This window comes from Lycorma delicatula, chromosome 6, assembly GCF_047948215.1.
Source record: "Lycorma delicatula isolate Av1 chromosome 6, ASM4794821v1, whole genome shotgun sequence".
NCBI lineage: Eukaryota > Metazoa > Arthropoda > Insecta > Hemiptera > Fulgoridae > Lycorma > Lycorma delicatula.
The window spans coordinates 82,423,722-82,442,846 of NC_134460.1; the positions used below are offsets into that span (position 1 = coordinate 82,423,722).

The 19,125-nt window shown below is 28.6% G+C and overlaps 1 protein-coding gene across 22 annotated transcripts in view; it reads right to left on the bottom strand.

Moving 5' to 3' along the window:
* Positions 1-19,125, bottom strand: part of LOC142325978 (CUGBP Elav-like family member 1) — a 1,952,897-nt gene that overhangs the window by 410,932 nt on the left and 1,522,840 nt on the right. For all 22 annotated transcript variants that reach the window (XM_075367994.1, XM_075367987.1, XM_075367984.1 and 19 more), the window contains one exon: positions 11,941-11,989. In XM_075367994.1, the coding sequence (XP_075224109.1) occupies positions 11,941-11,989 (49 nt within the window). The remainder of the gene's footprint in view (positions 1-11,940; positions 11,990-19,125) is intronic.

Below are 19,125 nucleotides of genomic sequence, written 5' to 3' on the forward strand. Positions count from 1 at the left end.
TTGTTGATAATTATTTTTAAAAACTGAAAAGAATTTTGAAAGATTTTCAAAATTTGGGTGAAAATAATTATTTTTTATGAGACTAAAACGATTTCTTTGTTTTTTTTCTAAAAAATAAAAAAAAAGTTAGTAAAGACAGTGAAGTTGATGAAATAAAGAGAAATTATACCAGGTAGTATTTTAAAACAAAGTGTTTTATTATAAATACAAATTTATAATAAATTTTACATCATAATACATTAACACAATAGCAATAAATAAACGTAAAAGACGTGTGTATATGCGTACATTTTTTGAAATATAGACTCAAAGATAACATTACGGAAGGTATAAAATTCGCTCGGTAAACTCACTAACCAATGGTAATGCTTGGTGCTGTTTATGCAGTATTATTACTGTTTTATGATGCTAACTTTGGAAAAGAACCAAACATACAAACAATAAAATTCAAAATATGTTTAAAATACAGCAATATATATAAAGTTTTATAGTCTTACTTCTACACGGCAATACTGCATACACAGTTAACTTACCATGAATATTATAGTTTATTACCAAAGAAAAAAAATTGGAAATCAATATTTGAACAAATTTCTGAAGGTAAATAATTTTATTTTTCACGTCGTTTGCAATGATTAAAATAGAAATATCAATTCAAAATTTTATGGCTGGGGAAAAATAAACTTTAAAATATGTAACTACTAAATAAATAATTTATAATTAAACAACTATTTGTATAAACGAAACGATTCGTATGGTTTTTGGAATGAATAAAAATATGTAGTTGCAGGATTATATAATAGATAACGTAAGAGGATTACAGGTGTAACAAAGTTATCTATAATTACATGAACTGTTTATTAAGTATAGAAAAATAAAATGTTGAGTAGTTATTAATAATGTTTTATCTATTTTAACAATGAATGTTACAAGAACATTATTGAATACATTCTGAAGATAATACTCAATAAAACAATTATAATAACACGTTTTCGTTTCATGTTTTGCTCAATTGTTCCAATTTCAGTTACTGATATCTTAAAAACATGATAATTAACGAAAAAAGTGATTTTAAAACAATCATTTTATTTGTCATGAAAATCACATATCGCATGATTGATTATGTTATTTAAAAAAAAAGTAGGATTTAAGATGGCGGACAGAGATTTCACCTTGTAAAGTAGTATTTTTGTGGTTGTAGACGTTTGGATCAGTTTAGTCATAACTCAGTTTTATAATAAGAAACTTTCTCAAAACTTTCTAACATTTTACTCATATATCATCAGACATATCATTAAAAATAATTCCGTTGGTAAAAAGTTAAATATATTTCTGTAAAAGCTTCCTCTCAACCGTAAAAAATTGGTTTTTATTTTTTTTAAAGTTTTACGAGAACGGAAAGAATTTCAAACCTGTCACACTGATAGAAAAAGTAAATTAAATTAGATTAAAAGAAAAAAGGTTTTGACCATACAGACCCAAATACTGTTTAACTTCATTTAACTATGCTTTATGATAAGCTTTTATTTTATTATAAGATACATATATTTCTGGATTCGACTTGTCAATATTGTATACTACAAATTCATGTTTTTTCATGATAATGAAAAAAGAAAAGCTGGATGAGTAATGCATATCCATCCCGGCGACGACGGTCAAGTCATACAATATTTAAAAAAAATAAAATAGCCTTAAAAAGTCATTATATGTTGTTATACAATTTTGCCGTATTATAAAAAGATTTTCAATAACGATAATATTCACCAAAACTATTTTTATAAATGTTGAATTAAAAAAAAATATATATAAAAAAATTTTGAATTTTTTAAAATTTAGGAGCACATCTATCAAGGGATCTTTTTTATTGGTTATGACTTTTAACTTAAGTATCAAAATACCCAAATTTCGAATAAACAAATGATCATTAAAAAAAAAATTAATTTAAAAGAAAACTATTTTAAAAAAAAGTTTAACTTTTTCAAAATAATGAAAAAAATTGCATCTCATTCTGAGTTCGAAATACGATATAGGTGCCCAAAGGTACTTTAATTTTAGTACTCCTATAAGTGAGTAAGAAAAATGCAAACTGATATTTTAATGATAAAATTTAAAAACGTTAGAGGCAAAAAAATAGAAAAAAAATTTTAGAGGTGGAGATATATTTAAAGAAAACGTTTTCTAAAAATATTCATATGCCGGGTGTTAAAGTATGGAAACAATTTTATACTGCATATCTGAGAGGTATTTGGAGGCAGAAAGAAATGGGGTGATAGATAGTTAAAATAAATCTGTGTCATGATTGATGGATTTTTAATTTTTTCCGCCATCTTGGACCCGCCATATTGAATCAAACTTAATTTTCTTTAAAGAGGAAGGTGGACATAGGACAAATGACTACAATTTAAAATTTCACAAGAAAAACAATGGTGAACCCCCTTTTTCTGTTAATGCCTTCGTTATCGAGTTATAAGCATTCAAATTTGCAATGATGGAAAAATCGTGTTAACAATAAAATAAGATAAAATGCGTTGCATAAACAATTTTATTGCATTTTACATGCATAATGCATACAATAATGAACTTTAATATTGATAATAATAAACAATAACTAATAATTAACAAAACAACCCAAATTAAACGGCTACCTCAACTGATATATATTTTTAAAATATTACAATATTTATTTAAAAATTAAAAAAAAAATTTGATCGTATATTGTTAATGAAATAAATTTTGAAAGTATACCATTCTACAATAAATGTTAAAAATGTTTCCCCCCTACATCTCGGGTGTGTTAACCTCAAGTAATATCTGTTTATAACTTATATCGTGACTTGTAACAAACAGATTCATCAATTATTTTTCTTTTCTATTAGTCAATGTCTGGAGGTTTTGTTTTGTAAACATTATGTCCGTGGTACACCCAAAAACGTAATCCAGAGGAGACAGGTCTGGGGATTTGGCAGGAAGTTCTATGGCTTCACTACGATTCTACGAATGAAGTAAAAAGGTGAAATGAGTGTTAATAAGTTGCATTGTTTCAACGTAATGCAACTGCATTGTTGTAATTAATAGCTGATTTACTCAACTAAATTTGTAATACACCGTTCAAGTAAGTATTTCCAGCTGAATTGTTTCATTTACTATACGTAACAAATATCAGCTGATATTAACACACTGGAAGTTAATTTTTATTTAAAAAATGATATCAGTTGGTATAGCCGTTTAATTTGTTGTTGTTTTGTTAATTATTAGTTATTGTTTATTATTAAAAATATTAAATTTCACTATTTATAATTCGTTATTGTATGCGTTATGAAGGTAAAATGCAATAAAATTATTCATGAAGCATGTTCTACCATGTTTTATTGTTAACATAATTTTTACATCGTTGCAAATTTGAATGCTTATAACTCGATAATAAAGGCATTAACAGAAAAACGGATTTCACTACTGTTTTTCTTGTGAAATTTAAAATCACAGTCATATGTCATATGTCCACCTTCCTATTTAAAAAAATTAAGTTTGATTTGAAATGTAAACATTTCCAATTGGCAATCTCTCAATATCCTGATCAAGCCGCAAACATGCGATAATAGTATATAGTTTATAAATGAAGAACTACATTATTTTATGTTTAATGTGTTTTAATATTAATTTATATTATTTTAATATTAATTATAAGCTATTTTATAGAAAATTATTATCTAACAAAATAATACAAGGGAAAATTTGTTGTAACATTCCATTATAATGTTGATGCAGTATAATAATTCGATTATAGTACCATTAAAGACATTAACAAATTGAATGTACCACAGTTATCGGAGTGAGTAAAACCCTTGAGTGTGAAGCAAAAGGGGTGGTATGAGGTAAATGTAGTACCTGCATAGAGATGCAGGAAAGGTGAACAGTAGAAAGTTTTAGACTGATAAAAACTTTGATATCCGCATTATTCTCTCTTGACCCGGGTTCTTCCAAATAAAATGGATTTTATACTTATATATATATATATATATATAAAAGATATAAAAAAACTTTTTTTAAATGTTGTTCTAAAAAAGAATTACACTAAGTAATTTTGTACATGATTATGTTCTGATTTAATCTTAAGATAAAATGTTGCTGATATTAATTTTTGCTGTACAGTGTCCCTAAGTTTCCATACATAAAAAAATAAAAATTTTTCTGTGAAAACCCTCTTTATTTATATAATATGCTCTACATAATACATAACTACCATTGTTTTGAAAATATATTTTCATGCATGTCCTCTTCTGCTGAAGAACATGTATGGTAGGTTTCCATACATAGAAAAAAAAAAAAAGTTTTTTTATGACCGGCGATGGTGTGTCACGAAGTGATACAAAACATAAATGATCTCAAGGAATGAATCACCAATGCTGATCAGAGGCTTTTTTGGTTGAGCTGCCCTTAAAAAATCGTCAAAAAACCTGAAAATGGTTTTTAGATATTTATCTGAAAGAGTTTTCCCAGCCCAAATCTAGTGAACATCTCATACAGTATAGTTGGTAATGGGGAGAAAATCTGTAATCATTATTCAATATTTTTTTTACATTTCTTCGTTTCATAGCTGAATTTGGAAAAATCCAGAAATCGGTTTTTAGTTATTCACATGAAGATCAAAAATATAATTGATATTCACACATCAAAAATTAAGTTGTTAACTTCATTTGTTACCGAGAAATCAAAAATAATTTCATTGTTACTCACTCCATTTTAAACCTTGAAACTTGGAATTTTAAAAATCCTTTCTTAGTGTCCACTTCCACCATAAGAAGAATGCGTATACAAATTTTCATCAATTTATCTTCAGCAGTTTTTGCTGGGCACATCAGATACTCAGGATATGCTCTTTTACATACAAACTTATTTTAAACTTACATATTTAATTTTCAAATTAATATGTTACATTGTACACAAATTTGTAAGTTAAGAAGATATTTTTTATTAAAAATTTTTTTTTAATGGGAAAAATTGTACGTTCATTTAAAAATTTATTAACCTTCGAGAAATTTAAGCAAGTTGGGTATTTTAATGTAAACTACAAGACTATCATTGATATACTGGTGTTGAAAAAGGTTTAGGTAGTCTTAAGAAGATAAGTAGAACAAGATATAAATTAGAGGGGTTTTGGTAACTAAAACAGCGGTGTTAGGTAAATGCTGCAATGATGAACTAAGACGCTTTTAGTTGCATTAAACTGAAAGTTGCATTTGTGTTATTCTTTTTAAAGATGGCTAAATGAATACCAGTCGGTGACATGTTCTTCCTTATCCAGTCACAGTTCTTTGCATGTTTGGAAATTAGGTTTACTTGTTTTTGTCTAATAAGGGGGAGAACACTTGGGAGACATGCAACTTAACTAATTTTTTTGATAAGGAAATACTAGCACTGACCTGAGAGCTGGAGAATTAGCGAGGGTAAAAATACTTCACACAACATCATTGACACTCGAATGGCATTTGTGTGATGTTGTAATTAATATTGTACTGAATTTGCAGCTTTCTAATATTGGTAAGAAAGACATTACTGCTCCTCCCTCTTAGGGACAAACTTGCTGAATATCCAGCTCTATAGATTACAATTTTAAAATTAAAGAATTTTACAGATTTCTAAACGTTGATTGAGCTGTTTAAATGTCCACTAAGAACCAATAGAAAATAACCAAAGTGACTGAATTTACAGCCTACATTTATGACAAGAAATGCCATTAAAATAATAAAATCTTAAGAAAAAACTGTATAGACAAGCAATATTTATTGTAAATTTGGGTAAGACAACTTTACTGTTATCAGATTAATTGAAAACATCAATAATTTCAAAACAATATCTGTGAAACAATATGTTAGCAGAGAAAAATGATTTAATAAATACACCATCCATCAGATTCAGAGAGAATACACAAAAACAGTATTTTTCTGTGGCAAATATACCTTTTGAAATTTATGCCCACAACTGTATTTCCACTCATAAAATAAAACAAAGTTAGGAGAGGGAAAATGTTTTACGATTCAACAAGACGACTTAATTCAATTTTTTAATCAACACTGGCCTAGTTCAACCAAGCAGAATTATGGAACAGGGTAGGGAAACATTACAAGCCTTGCTGAACGACCAACAGTGTCTAAAACAAAAAAATCAACAACAAAAAAAACAACATATCTCTTGTCTCATGTGAGCGTATATTACACCCTTTTATACTACCTCTCTGTAGTATACATCCAACAAATCTACCCTCTCACTGACACTTTACTCCCCCACAAACATTCTATGCACTTAAAAGACACATATTGTCACCTCTATTTTATTATCACTTTACAAACATAAAAACTTTATCCTGTTAAATTTTTGTTTGTAAAAAACTTGTGATTAATTTTTAGAGTAAAGTTTAAAAAGGTAAAGCTTTAAAGGACTATTGATAACAATTGGTTAATGTAAATACACTGCTCTTTACAAAATTTTAACTGAACAAAATTTTTTCCTGCCGCTTGAATTTTCACTTAAAAACAATATAAATTTAAGAAATCATATATAACAATAAATTAAAAATATTAATAGATTTCTTTAAAAAAAGGACTATCAATGACAGAAATTCAGTAACCTTTGAAGATAAATCCACTATAGCCATTCTGCTGATGGATTTGCTGAAATTCTGTACAATCTTAGTTGAGATTTGAACTGATCAATGTCTAGTTTGTAATAGAAAAGATAGTTTAGTTGGGCAGGTTCTTTACGCTAGATGAAAATGACCTACTGACAGGAAATATTTTCAATTGTATTTAAATTCTATATCATAAACCATTTAAACAATTTTTTAATGTTAGAAGTGATATTAAATATGGAGAGGGAAAAGATTCTACACGTTAAAACATGGCCGTATATCTACGTAAACAATTTTATGAATTTAATGACTAGAAGAAGTAATTTCTGATCTTTTTCTGAAAATCTAAATGAAATTAAGGCTGATTTATATAACAAGTAGATAAATAAATTATAATGAAATTTTGTAAAAATTGTAATGATATTAAACATCATCCTCTAGACATTACCTCATGATATTGTACTGAATTAAATAAATTAAAGAAGCCCTACTTAAAATAACTTACATTTTACAAATTACAACATAATTAAAAACTAAATAAAATGTCTTTGCAGTAATGTTATTGAATAACTCAATAACATACTAAGTTGTTAAAAAATAAAAAAGAAGGGTGTCATAAAGTTAACAGAAAAAATGTAAAAAAACTACAGTAAATCAAGAATGGAGTCACAGTAATAACAGAAGCACACTGGTTGGATTTTTCAAATGAAAATGCTATGTGAAAAGTATTTTAAATTTCCATAGAGTTTTTAAAACTGATTATTTTCTTTTAAAAAGATGACTTTATTTTGTACTCAATTTTGAAAAATAAAGAAAAAATAATATTTCTTTGTTCTTCTATTTGATTAAAAAGTTTATTATGAAAGAATAAAACAGTAAGGTGTAATGTCAAAGGGCATAATGATTTTCATTTATGGTTATAAAATGTAGTCATAAGAAAATTTAAAAGAAAGAAGAGTGGTTTTTAACAGTCTGCATATTCTGGTTGTTCCCTTGACTCCAGGTTCAAGTTATCTTTTAACGTTATACAAGGTGCTAACGATAAGCCAACACACCTGAGCTAAGCTTAAGCTCTTTAAAACTACAGCTTAAAACTTTAAAACAAACTTTTATCATCAAAACTGAAAACTTTCAAGACAGGAAATTTAATTTTAGATATAACATTATAATGAGCATAATGTTATAATAAAATATTTATATTATAATAATCATCTGTGTGTGTATATATATATAATATATATATATATATATATATATATATATATATATTAATATTTTATTATATTACGTGATACTACGAATTTTATATATGCAAACAATGTTTTCAAATCCTCTGTAAAGTATTTATCAGTTTGAAAGACATCATATATTTATAATTCATATTAAGCTTATTGTGTTTTTGGATTCAACAATTTGATTGGTTGTTTAATTAAGTCATTTTGCACATAAAGTCAGAATGCATAGTTAGATAACTGTATAATATCTTTGAGCAGGTTTTTATTAATCAGATACTAACTTTAACTTCACAACTTTGTTGTTGCTAGACTGAAAAGAAATTACAAGAATTAGGGAAGAACTAAGACACTGGTCTTGGGGAGTGGTATAGGGACTAAAGTAAATCAGTAATAGGCTACCATTACTGAAGAAATGTTATGCAACAGACAAGGATACTTCAGTAATTGCACCATTAACTCAATCCCCCAGTGTGACTACACTGGGGGATTGAGTTAAAACCCGCATATCATCAAACCAAATAGCAAAATGTTTGGTTGAAACTCCACTATCTCACAATTCTGGGTTTGAACAGAGTTTTCTTTAGGAGAACCTTAACTTAATTTTGGAAGGTTCTTCAGTATCTGGAGGAAAATACTGATAAAGCTTTCATTTTTGCTGGTCGATGGAAAATCATTAATCAATAATTTCACCTGAGAAAAACAAACTTTGAACACTCAGGAACTGTGGGTGGTACTAGAGTCTAGTAACTAAAGGAGCTAATGAACTCTTAGGGGAGGTTTTCTTGCCTTGTTTTGTGATTTCTGTGTGGGTTGGATGATTATTTTCCTACTATTTATCATTTTCTATAATTTTTAATCTCCTTTACTTAACAGGGTGTTCTATAGGTTTTGGCTAGATGCCAATTTGATATGTTGCAAGGATGAAGGAAACTATGAAATTATTACTTTTTATTTTTTATGTTGTTTTGTGAGTACTTCTCTGCTCATGGGTTAATTGGGGATTTCTGTTTCTAATCCAGTACTAAACAAAAAGCCCAACTTGGAAAGAGATAATTATCAAATAAATTATTATTTTTCTAATATATTTAAACTTACATACGCAGATGTATAATACTAATCAAAGATAGAAAGAAAAAGGTATATATACACTTACAATAAATAAAATGCTATAAAAATTACTATGAGATAATTACTTTAAAGTAACAAAATCAATTTAGTGAAGTTCCTAATAAAAAATAAATCTGGATCAAACTTCTAAATAGAATAACAGTTTGATTTTTATGACTATTTTCAAATACAAGTGGTACATGGTGGTACGTAATGGTATATGACAGAGGTTTTTAAGTGATACCTGTTAGAAAAGGAAGAAACCATAGGAAAAATATTGATAACTACACTACAAAAAAATGCTTGATAAATTCCATAGTTATTAGAGAAATTCTAATTGATACTATAAGGAAATACATAAATCTTAAACTTACAAACTTAAACTTATCACTTAAACTTAAACTTACTTATAAGCAATTGGGAAACTGAATATATCTGGGTTACACCTTGATTAAATTTTATAACAATAAATGACATGAAAAAATTCTCTAGGTTTCTCAAGCTTTACCTTCTGGAAGAGGTGCATAATTGTTGAAAATTATGCATGCTATGCTTACATGAAAAATATGTTGTTTTTAAAATGTTGTAATATGGAGTAATTGTTATATAAAAAAAAATTGCACATATCAATTATTATAAAAAATATTTTCCTCACTTTCCTGTATCTTGGTGAATGATTAATTATGCCACATTCAGTATATGTGAGGGTGGGTGGTTGGTACAAAATTAAAAATAGACAACTTTTTTATTTAACTCTGGTATACCTCTACGTATGGACTTGTCCAGAACTTGTTTTTCTTATCTGTTGGTTGCGGAGAAACCCAAAATTGTGGTTGAGATTCCTAATGGGTAAGCCAGGCCTCTTTAATTCTTCTACAATCTAATCAATTCCTCAAATCTTCCTGCACTGTAAATTAGTACAAGTAATTTTTTTCCATAATGATTTAGAAGAAAAAATGCGTGTTATACAGCTTCGTGATGTTTAATGTGATTATCATATAAATATGACAGACATCTTAGGAGTTTAGCTTTAAAAAAAAGTTTCTTGATAGTCTCATACCCATTGGTAATGGCAGCCTGATATAAAATAATTAAAATTATGAATGAAGCGACAATAAAAAAATACTTTTATAGAACCATCTTCTTTATGATAAGCTGAAAAGAAGAATAAATAAATAAAATACTATTATAGAAGAAATTGATGGAATAATTTCTTTTGGGCAAAACAAAGCTCAGGATTTAAAAAATGAGGGAGTAACAACAAGGAGATTCCAGAAAAGGAACAATGTACCTATTATGTAAGGGAATGAAACAGAAATAAAAGCAAACAAATTTATCCATGAGCTTCGGCTCTTAATATTTAAAATATCTTTTTTTTTCTTTAGCAATGATGCAATATTTGGAAAAGGGCTTTGATCCATAAATAATTCCTGAGAGAAGATGATCAAGGGGAAACTAATCAGTAAGATTTTGAATATAAGGGAAGTGAATAATTGATAAAGGTAAAATTATGTTTGACTCATTTAGTTAGATTTAAAAAATATTTTTAATGATGTGCTATGTCCCATAAATATTTTTATGGCTGCCTAGTTTGTTTCCCAGCAATCCAATGAATAACTGATAAGTAAGACAAATCTAGTCAGGACTAGAGACTGAATTAAGTGATGATTCATTGATATATGCCTATTAATTTTACTTTTAGAAGAATACATTACTAGAAGATGATTTATACATAAACCAAAATTAAAATTTACATGCAAAAAAATGATTTAACGAGTACTAGTTGATAGGATGAACATTTGGTTGATTGATTTAACTGGATGGGTGCTTTCACATGACATGTCATTCAAATGGTGGGCATGGGTTAAAAACTTAGTTTTATGTCACCAGGCTTTTCATTATTTAGGGAAACACAGTAATTTGTTGCAGAATATATTTAAGCTAATCTATATTGTGCTGCTTCTCTTTTGGAAAAGGTTTTTGATCTCCTGACAGTTTATGGGTGAGATGGATATCCAGTATACGAACAAAGTCTTTTGTGTGGGATTGTCTGTCTTATTTCATGGTCCCTATTTGTATAGATTGTCCTTTTATCAATTTTCTTTTATCTTTAATCTAACACCTCATCCTTCCTGTGGGTTTTTTCTAGGTACCAGTCCTTGTGTATTGAAGAAATGAGGACTTCTTTGAGCTGCTGAGTCCTTCATATTCATATGATTTGATAGGGCTGGCTTTGTCTATAGACTTGTCAGGACCAGTTTTAATCCGGTAGCTATATAAAAAATCCAACCTGGAGCTGAAAAGCTTATTGGGCAAAATTAGGCTTTGTAATCCTACCAAATTCAATGCAATATATTGTGTTATAAGCAATAATTACGATTAATGTCTCAAATAATTGTGCTATAATGAATTACATATTTAATGGAATGAAAAACATAATTTATCAGTCTATTTAAGTCAGTCTATTTCTTATAACCTAAATGTTACAACAAATAAAAAAATATGAGCTGTTGAGCTCAACACTTTTATACTCCTATAATTTAGAATGACTTTATAATCCATAAAATTCTCTATTAGAAAATGTTTAGTGGTTGAGATTCCATTCTATGACAAAAATGTTGGTTTTTTAAAATCCTTTTAGATCATTATTTGTGTCGAATCATACAGAAATTCAAAATGGTGTTAACTAAAAAACATTAACTTCTTGGCAAGTTCAAGTCATCTTCAAGTAGGATGGAAACATTGATTAAACGTAGCAGTGTAAAAAAATTTCATAGTGATTAGGTAAGCTTTATCACAATATTTGTTACGTGCAAAAATCTACATAGTTCTAGTGCATTATTTTTGAGCTCATAAAAAAAAATTTTTTTCACAAAATGAGGCATAACATACATAGTGGAAATAATTTTGTTTACTTATTATTTTAACAGAATTGCTGTAATATTAAATTTTAGAAGATATGATAAAACTTACCATTTCTATTTTCACTGTCTGCTGGTTTCATTTGAATAGGATGATGCATCTGAAAAAAAGAAAGGCAAACCAAGATATTAATTATAAAAAAAATGATTTTAGATGTTTGAAAATATTTTTAATGATAGAAGCAATAAAATATTATACGATTTACAAACATACTCGGTAAAGCTAAATGAATTGGGTCAGTGTTTTATTTTAATTTTACATATAAAATTTTCTGTTCATAAAAAAAATTTTAAAATAAACAAAATTTTACAAAATAATATAATTTGAAAGGATGAACATCATAAAAAAGCATTCAGTTTTTTAGGTTAATATTTAGGTTTTATTTATAGAATTTAAAGTTTGATAAAATACTTTCAACTTAAATAGGCCACAATCATAAATGTTTTTAAGTATTTCTAAAAGTATGTTATGTGTAGAAATTCTCTATAAAAAGATAAGCTGTTTTCCAGAAAACATAAATTATCTTAGGAATGATAAAAACAGTTCTATCAACTAACTTATTATGACAATGTGTAAGAAAATACTCATTAATTATATTATCAAACAATGTAAATAAATTTCATTCAAAAAACTACAAAAAAAATTGGAAAAAGTTTTTTTTTATTATACGTCTTTTTGTATGTGGTATATGGTGTTTATTAGTTTATATATATAATTAGTTTATATGTATGTCTTACTTATCTATATAATGTATTTATTGAATATAGGTTGAAGTTTTTTCCTACATTTTCTCCCATAAAAATAGGGAGGTCAACCTATATGCAGGGCTGATTTACATTTGGATTTGATAGGGCTTTAAAGTTGTTTCGTATTTTATTTTCATTTCTACATTTGTGAAGGGAGACACCATAATCATTACTGAATATTCATTTCTTACAAGATACAAGAACTCATGTTTCTGGTTACTTTAATTATTTTTCTTCTGCTTAATAGTGCTTCTGTAGCGATTGCTGCATTATCAGATGAGTACATTAACAAAAGGATTTAAATCAATTAATTTAAAATGTAGCGAAGAAACAACACTCAACTACTGGTCATTTAAAAAAATTAAAATAACCAAATAAAGACTGATGTTTTCCTTTGCACAAGTTAGTTAAACTGATTTTTAATATACTTACCTGATAAAACAGCAATCATGATGAAAACACATGAAAGCAATAATAATTTTAATATTACTCTATCTACTGCTAGGATGTTTTACCCAAAAATTTATATATGTGTGTGTGTGTGTGTGTGTGTGTGTGTGTGTGTGTGTGATGGGGGGAGGGTGAAGTGTCTAATTAAGCTATTATTAGCAAATTCTATTATAGAACTACAAATCTGAGATGAGAATACTGTGGAGTAATAGAAGAGCATTTGGTTTATACATAATGAGTTGAAAAATACAAAGAAAGATGCTACTTAAAAGAAAAATTGTCCTTAACTTTACTAAAACTATTGTATAAAATCAATATTTATGAGACAATTATTTTCTTTTTAGACATAGTATTTTTTCTATATATAGGCATGGGGGTAAACCTTTGTATAAATATTGTTTTCTTTTCAAATACATGAAATACAATCTGCATTACATAATTGCCATCATAATCAGCGATGTAGATAAGTCAGTTCCTAATTTTCCATTACTTTAGGGTCAATTTTACTTACCAGTTTTCCAAAAACCAAGGTTACCAATTCAAAATTAAAGGTTTATTATCATGTTTGTTGAATTTTATTCCTATATTTGGAGGAAGGATTATATATAATACATTGCAATCTTTCATTGGAGAAAGAGGTTAAATTTTGCCTCTATCCCAGTTTTTGTTTGGATGTATTTTTGTTATGGTCAGCTGAGGTATATATGGCACTAGAGCTCCTTTCACTAAGAATGATAATGTTTACTACATAACCAGTCTTTTAAATGAACAAAATGAAGATATTAAGCATGTCAGTGAGTTTGGCATACTGATATGTATTCTATATACATTTAGCTCCAAGAAAAATGCTATAGAAAAAAGCTATATTACTAAAAAAAAAAATCTATATTCACTACCATTTTCCTTAGTAAGGCTAGTTTGATATGTTTATTATTTTCAGCAAATTTTCTAATGTGACTTATGATTAATATCAGGCTAACTGAGACTATTACAATCACTTAACAAAAATATGATTTGAATATCTTACATAAATAATGGATAAATTAATTTATTATATTTTTAATTTATGAAAAACTAAAAAAATGAGAAGGTACCAAATAAAAATTTGGAGAGGAACAATGAAGATAAAGAATAAGGTAAAGATAAAAGGAAGTGTGGACTTCCATATAGAAAGAGTAAAATTCCATTTTACAACAGAAAAATTCTTTTTCAGAGATTACTAAGTTAGTAGGCTAAGAAACCCCTTTTGATCAACTGTTTTTATACACACTAAAAATCAGCGTTTCATTATGGATGTTTTTTAAGAGAGGGACTTATTCAAAATTCTTGAAAATTGAAATTCCATTCATTATTTGATAAGATATGCTGTCATACCATTTTACTCTACTTATGGTGTTTGTTACTCTGTTCAATGTACATTCTTGAGAATATAGTTTAGTGCTCTCATTTTCTGTTTCAAATTGCATCATTATGGGTTACTCCCTACTTTGTTTATAAGTACCAGTAACCCAGTGTAGCTGACTGATGATTAATTAACAGTACTGTCTCAGGATGTTTAATCTAAAACTGGACATGAAAACTAAAATTAATAACTGTATGTTGTTTTTAAAATGTAACTGGACATGTAGCAAAGCAGTAACATTGTATAAGAACAGAAAAAAATATTATATTGATTTCCGTGATTTATGCTAATGACATAATTTGTTTTCAAAGACAATAATTTTACTAGTTTGATGATAATCTTAATTTCCTTATCTTAACACCTTAATATTATTAGAAAACTCTATGTATTCTATTATTTCAAACTTGGTCTTACAAAATAACTTTTAATGATAGAAAGAACCAATTAAATAAATGGACAAAATACGTGCATTTTAATTACATCGTAATATGTTTTACTCTTATATGACCATTCTTCCCCCTCTATGAACCATGAGACCTTGCCAGTGGTGAGGGGGGCTTGAGTGCTCAGTGCTACAGAGTAGCTGGACTAGTAGCTGCAACCATATCATAGTGGTATCTGTTGAAAGCCAGACTAAGGAATGATTCCTGAAAGAGGGCAGTAGCTCTTTCAGTAGGTGTTAAGGGTGTAGGTCAGGAGGACCTAAACTGCTATATCAACATCACTCAATCTTCTGAGTACTGCACGGCTGAAAGCAATGCAAAACTACAGCTGTTCTTTATTTTCAAGAAAATGTTTGTCTCTGCATTTTGATGAAACGAAGATAGGTAACCTTCCTTGGTAAAATATTCCAGAGGTAAACTAGTCCCCCATTGGAATCTCCAGGTGGAGACTGCTAAGGAAAGGGTCACAGAAAATTAAAAAATAACATTTTACAAGTTAGAGCGTGGAATGTTAGAAGCCTAAAAAAGGTTGATAGGTTAGAAAATATAAAGAAGGAAATGAATGGTTAAATGTAGATGTAGTAGGAATTAGTGAGGTTCGATGGGAAGAGGAAAACAATTTTTGGTCAGGTGATTTTAGAATAATTAACTCAGTGTCAAATAAAGAGCAGGTATGAATAAGTTTCATAATGAACAAGAAGATAGGGAAGAGAATGGAATATTTTAAAAAGCATAGTGGCGATAGAATCATTGTAATCAGGATAAAATCAAAACTTAAGCCGACAACAACTGTTAATGTCTATATGCCTACAAGTGCCCATGATCATAATGAGGTAGAGGGTGTATATGAAGAAATTGACTAAGCAATTGAACACATAAAAGGTGATGAAAATTTAGTAATAGTTGGTGATTGGTATGCATGTATTGCAAAAGGCAAGGAAGGAAATATTGTGGGTGAATACGGGCTGGGCAAAAGGAATGAAAGAGGGGACCGAATTATTGAATTTTGCATGAAGTATGATTTAGTAATTGCCAACACTCAGTTTAAAAATCATAATACAAGAATATACACATGGAAAAAGCCGGGTGATACTGCAAGGTATCAGATTGATTATATCATGGTTAAGCAAAGATTTAGAAACCAACTCATCGACTGTTAAGCATATCCAGGAGCAGACATTGATAGCGACCGTAATTTAGTGATAATGAAATGTAGATTGGGGTTTAAAAACCTGAAGAAAAGTTGTCAGATGAATCTGTGAAATTTAGAGAAGCTTGAGGAAGAGCGGAGGTAAAGAAGATTTTAATGAGGACATTTCAAGAGGTCTGAGTAAAAAGGATAAGGTAGAAAATACAGAAGAATAATGGGAGAATGATAAAAGGAAATTCTTAAATCAGCAGAAGCAAACTTAGGTGGAACAAAGAGAACTAGTAGAAAACTAGTTCTCTTTGAAGAAAGTAAAAGGACCAATTGACAACTAAAAAATACAATAAACAGTATGCAAATTAGTGAAATAAGATTGAATTAAAGAAAAGTGTTCAGAAGTAGAAAGAGAAATGAACATTGCTAAAATAGATGAGCACACAGGAAAGTTAAGGAGAATTTTGTGGTACATAAGTTAAAATCTAATAATGTGTTAAATAAAGATGGTAAACAGACTTATAATATGAAAGAGAAGGTTGATAGGTGTGTCGAATATATTGAAGAGTTATAAGGAGGAAATGAATTAGAAACTGGTGTTATAGAGTAAGAAGAGGAAGTTGAAGAGGATGAAAAGGGAGGTACAATACTGAGATCTGAATTTAATAGAGCATTAGAGGATCTGAATGGGAAAAAGGCTCCTGGGATAAATCGGATACCTGCAGAATTACTGCAGAGTGCAGGTAAGGAAGAAATAGGTAGATTACACAAACTGGTGTGTAACAGTTACAAAAAAAGGGAAGTTCCATCAGACTACAAAAAGTGTTATAGTTATGATAGCAAAGAAAGCAGGAGCAGGTAAATGTGAAGAATACAGAACAATTAGCTTAACTACTCGTGCATAGAAAATTTTAACTAGAATTCTGTACAGAAGAATTCAGAGGAGAGTGGAAGAAATGTTAGGAGAAGACCAACCTGGTTTCAGAAAAAGTATAGGGACAAGGAAAGCATTTTAGCGTTCAGAAGTAAGATTAAAGAAAAAAAACAACATATATGGCATTTATAGACTTAAAATAAGCATTTGATAACATAGATTGGAATAAAATATTCATTTTAAAACATTTAGGGTTCAAGTATAGAAAAAGAACAATTGCTAACATTCACAGGAACCAAACTGCAACAGTAATAATCGAAGAGCATAAGAAAGCAGTAGTAATAAAAAAGGGGGTCAGACAAGGATGTTCCCTATCCTCGTTACTGATGTTAAAGAACAGTTTAGATCTTGAGTAACATTGCAAGGTGAAAAGATAAAGCTCCTACGATTTGCTGATGATATAGTAATTCTAGCAGAGAATAAAAAAAATCTAGGAGAAACAATGAATGGCATGGATGAAGTCCTATGCAAGAACTACCACATGAAAAATAAACAAGAACAAAACAAAAGTATTGAAATCTAGTAGAAATAAAATAGACGGACCACCGAGTATAAGAGTAGGACGAGAAAAGATTATGGAGGTAGGAGAATTTTGTTATTTGGGAACTAGAATTACTGAAGATGGATGAAGCAGGAGTGATATAAAATGCCGAATAGCACAGGTGAAATGAGCTTTCAGTCAGAAATATAATTTGCTTATATCAAAAATTAATTTAAACATCAGGAAAGCATTTTTGAAAGTATATGTTTGGAGCATAGCTTTATATGTAAGTTAATCTCTGATGATCAGAGAACCTGAGAAGAAAAAATTAGAAATTTTTGAGATGTGCTGTAGAAGAATGTTAAAAATCAAATGGGTAGATAAAATGACAAATTGATGAAAAAAAGAGGCATTTGGAAAAATATAGCTAAAAGAAGATACAGACTTGTAGGCCACATCTTAAGAAATCTAAATATCCCTGGAGGGACATTTAGATGGGAAAAATTGTGCAGGAAGGAAATGTTTGGAATGTGTAAAACAAACTGTTAGAGATGTAGGTTGCAGGGGGTATACCGAAATGAAACACGGCTGGCACTAGATGCGCAATCTTGGAGAGCTGCATCAAACCAGTTAAATTGACTGAAGAGAATAAAAAAGACCTTTCTTAGCAACAATATTGCTACAACCAGATTGCAGTACACAACCCACCAGTTTAGTCTAGTGGTTAAACTCGTCATCGCAAAACAGCTGATTTCAAAGAAGAGAGTTCTAAGGTTCAACTCCTAGTAGACAGTTATTTTTATATGGATTTGAATACTAAATCATGTATACCAGTGTTCTCTTTTTTTTTGATTTCAATTAACCACACATCTCAAGGATGGTTGACCTGAGACTGTGCAAGACTACACTTCATTTACATTAATACATATCATCCTCTTAAAATAATTCCAGAGACTAAACAGAAAAAAAGAGAGACTGCAGTACACAGTACAAAGTTATTATTATTATCATCATTAAGAAACTTAATTAAAAAAAAAACATTTATTTCAAGAAAATTTGGACGAAAAGTATTTGAACCATTAAATAATTGTTCAACAATTAAAAACTGAAAAATTAAAAGTAGCAATCCTTCTATCCTGAAACAATCTATTCTTCAGTATAAGACTAACACACCCCATTCATTCAAGAGGTCAACTAGCATCGGGCCAACTCAACAATTTTTGGGTGGAATCAGTGATAAATCATTAAAAATGGCATTAAAAACAAACAATTTGATTTAAAAAACTTTGGGCTATGACAACCTTTACCAAAATTAATAAAAGAGATTATTTTTCTAATAGTCACATTTCAAAGCAATTTTCAGCGTCTCTTATATAACTGTTTAACAGTGAAACACTAAAAACAAAAAAACATTGTAAATGTTCTTAGGTCAAAATTATCTGTTTTTTTAGTACAAGACTGTTGCATATAATGCTCTGTATGTCACTTTTTAAACTAGCTGTAAACATTTTTGAGTTCTCAAAAATTGCATATAAATACATTATTTAGTAGTTCGAAGTTCTATTCTTGATAGATATAAATTCATATGTGCAGTAAACATAACCATTTTATATAAATAACATTAAATATTAAGATGAAA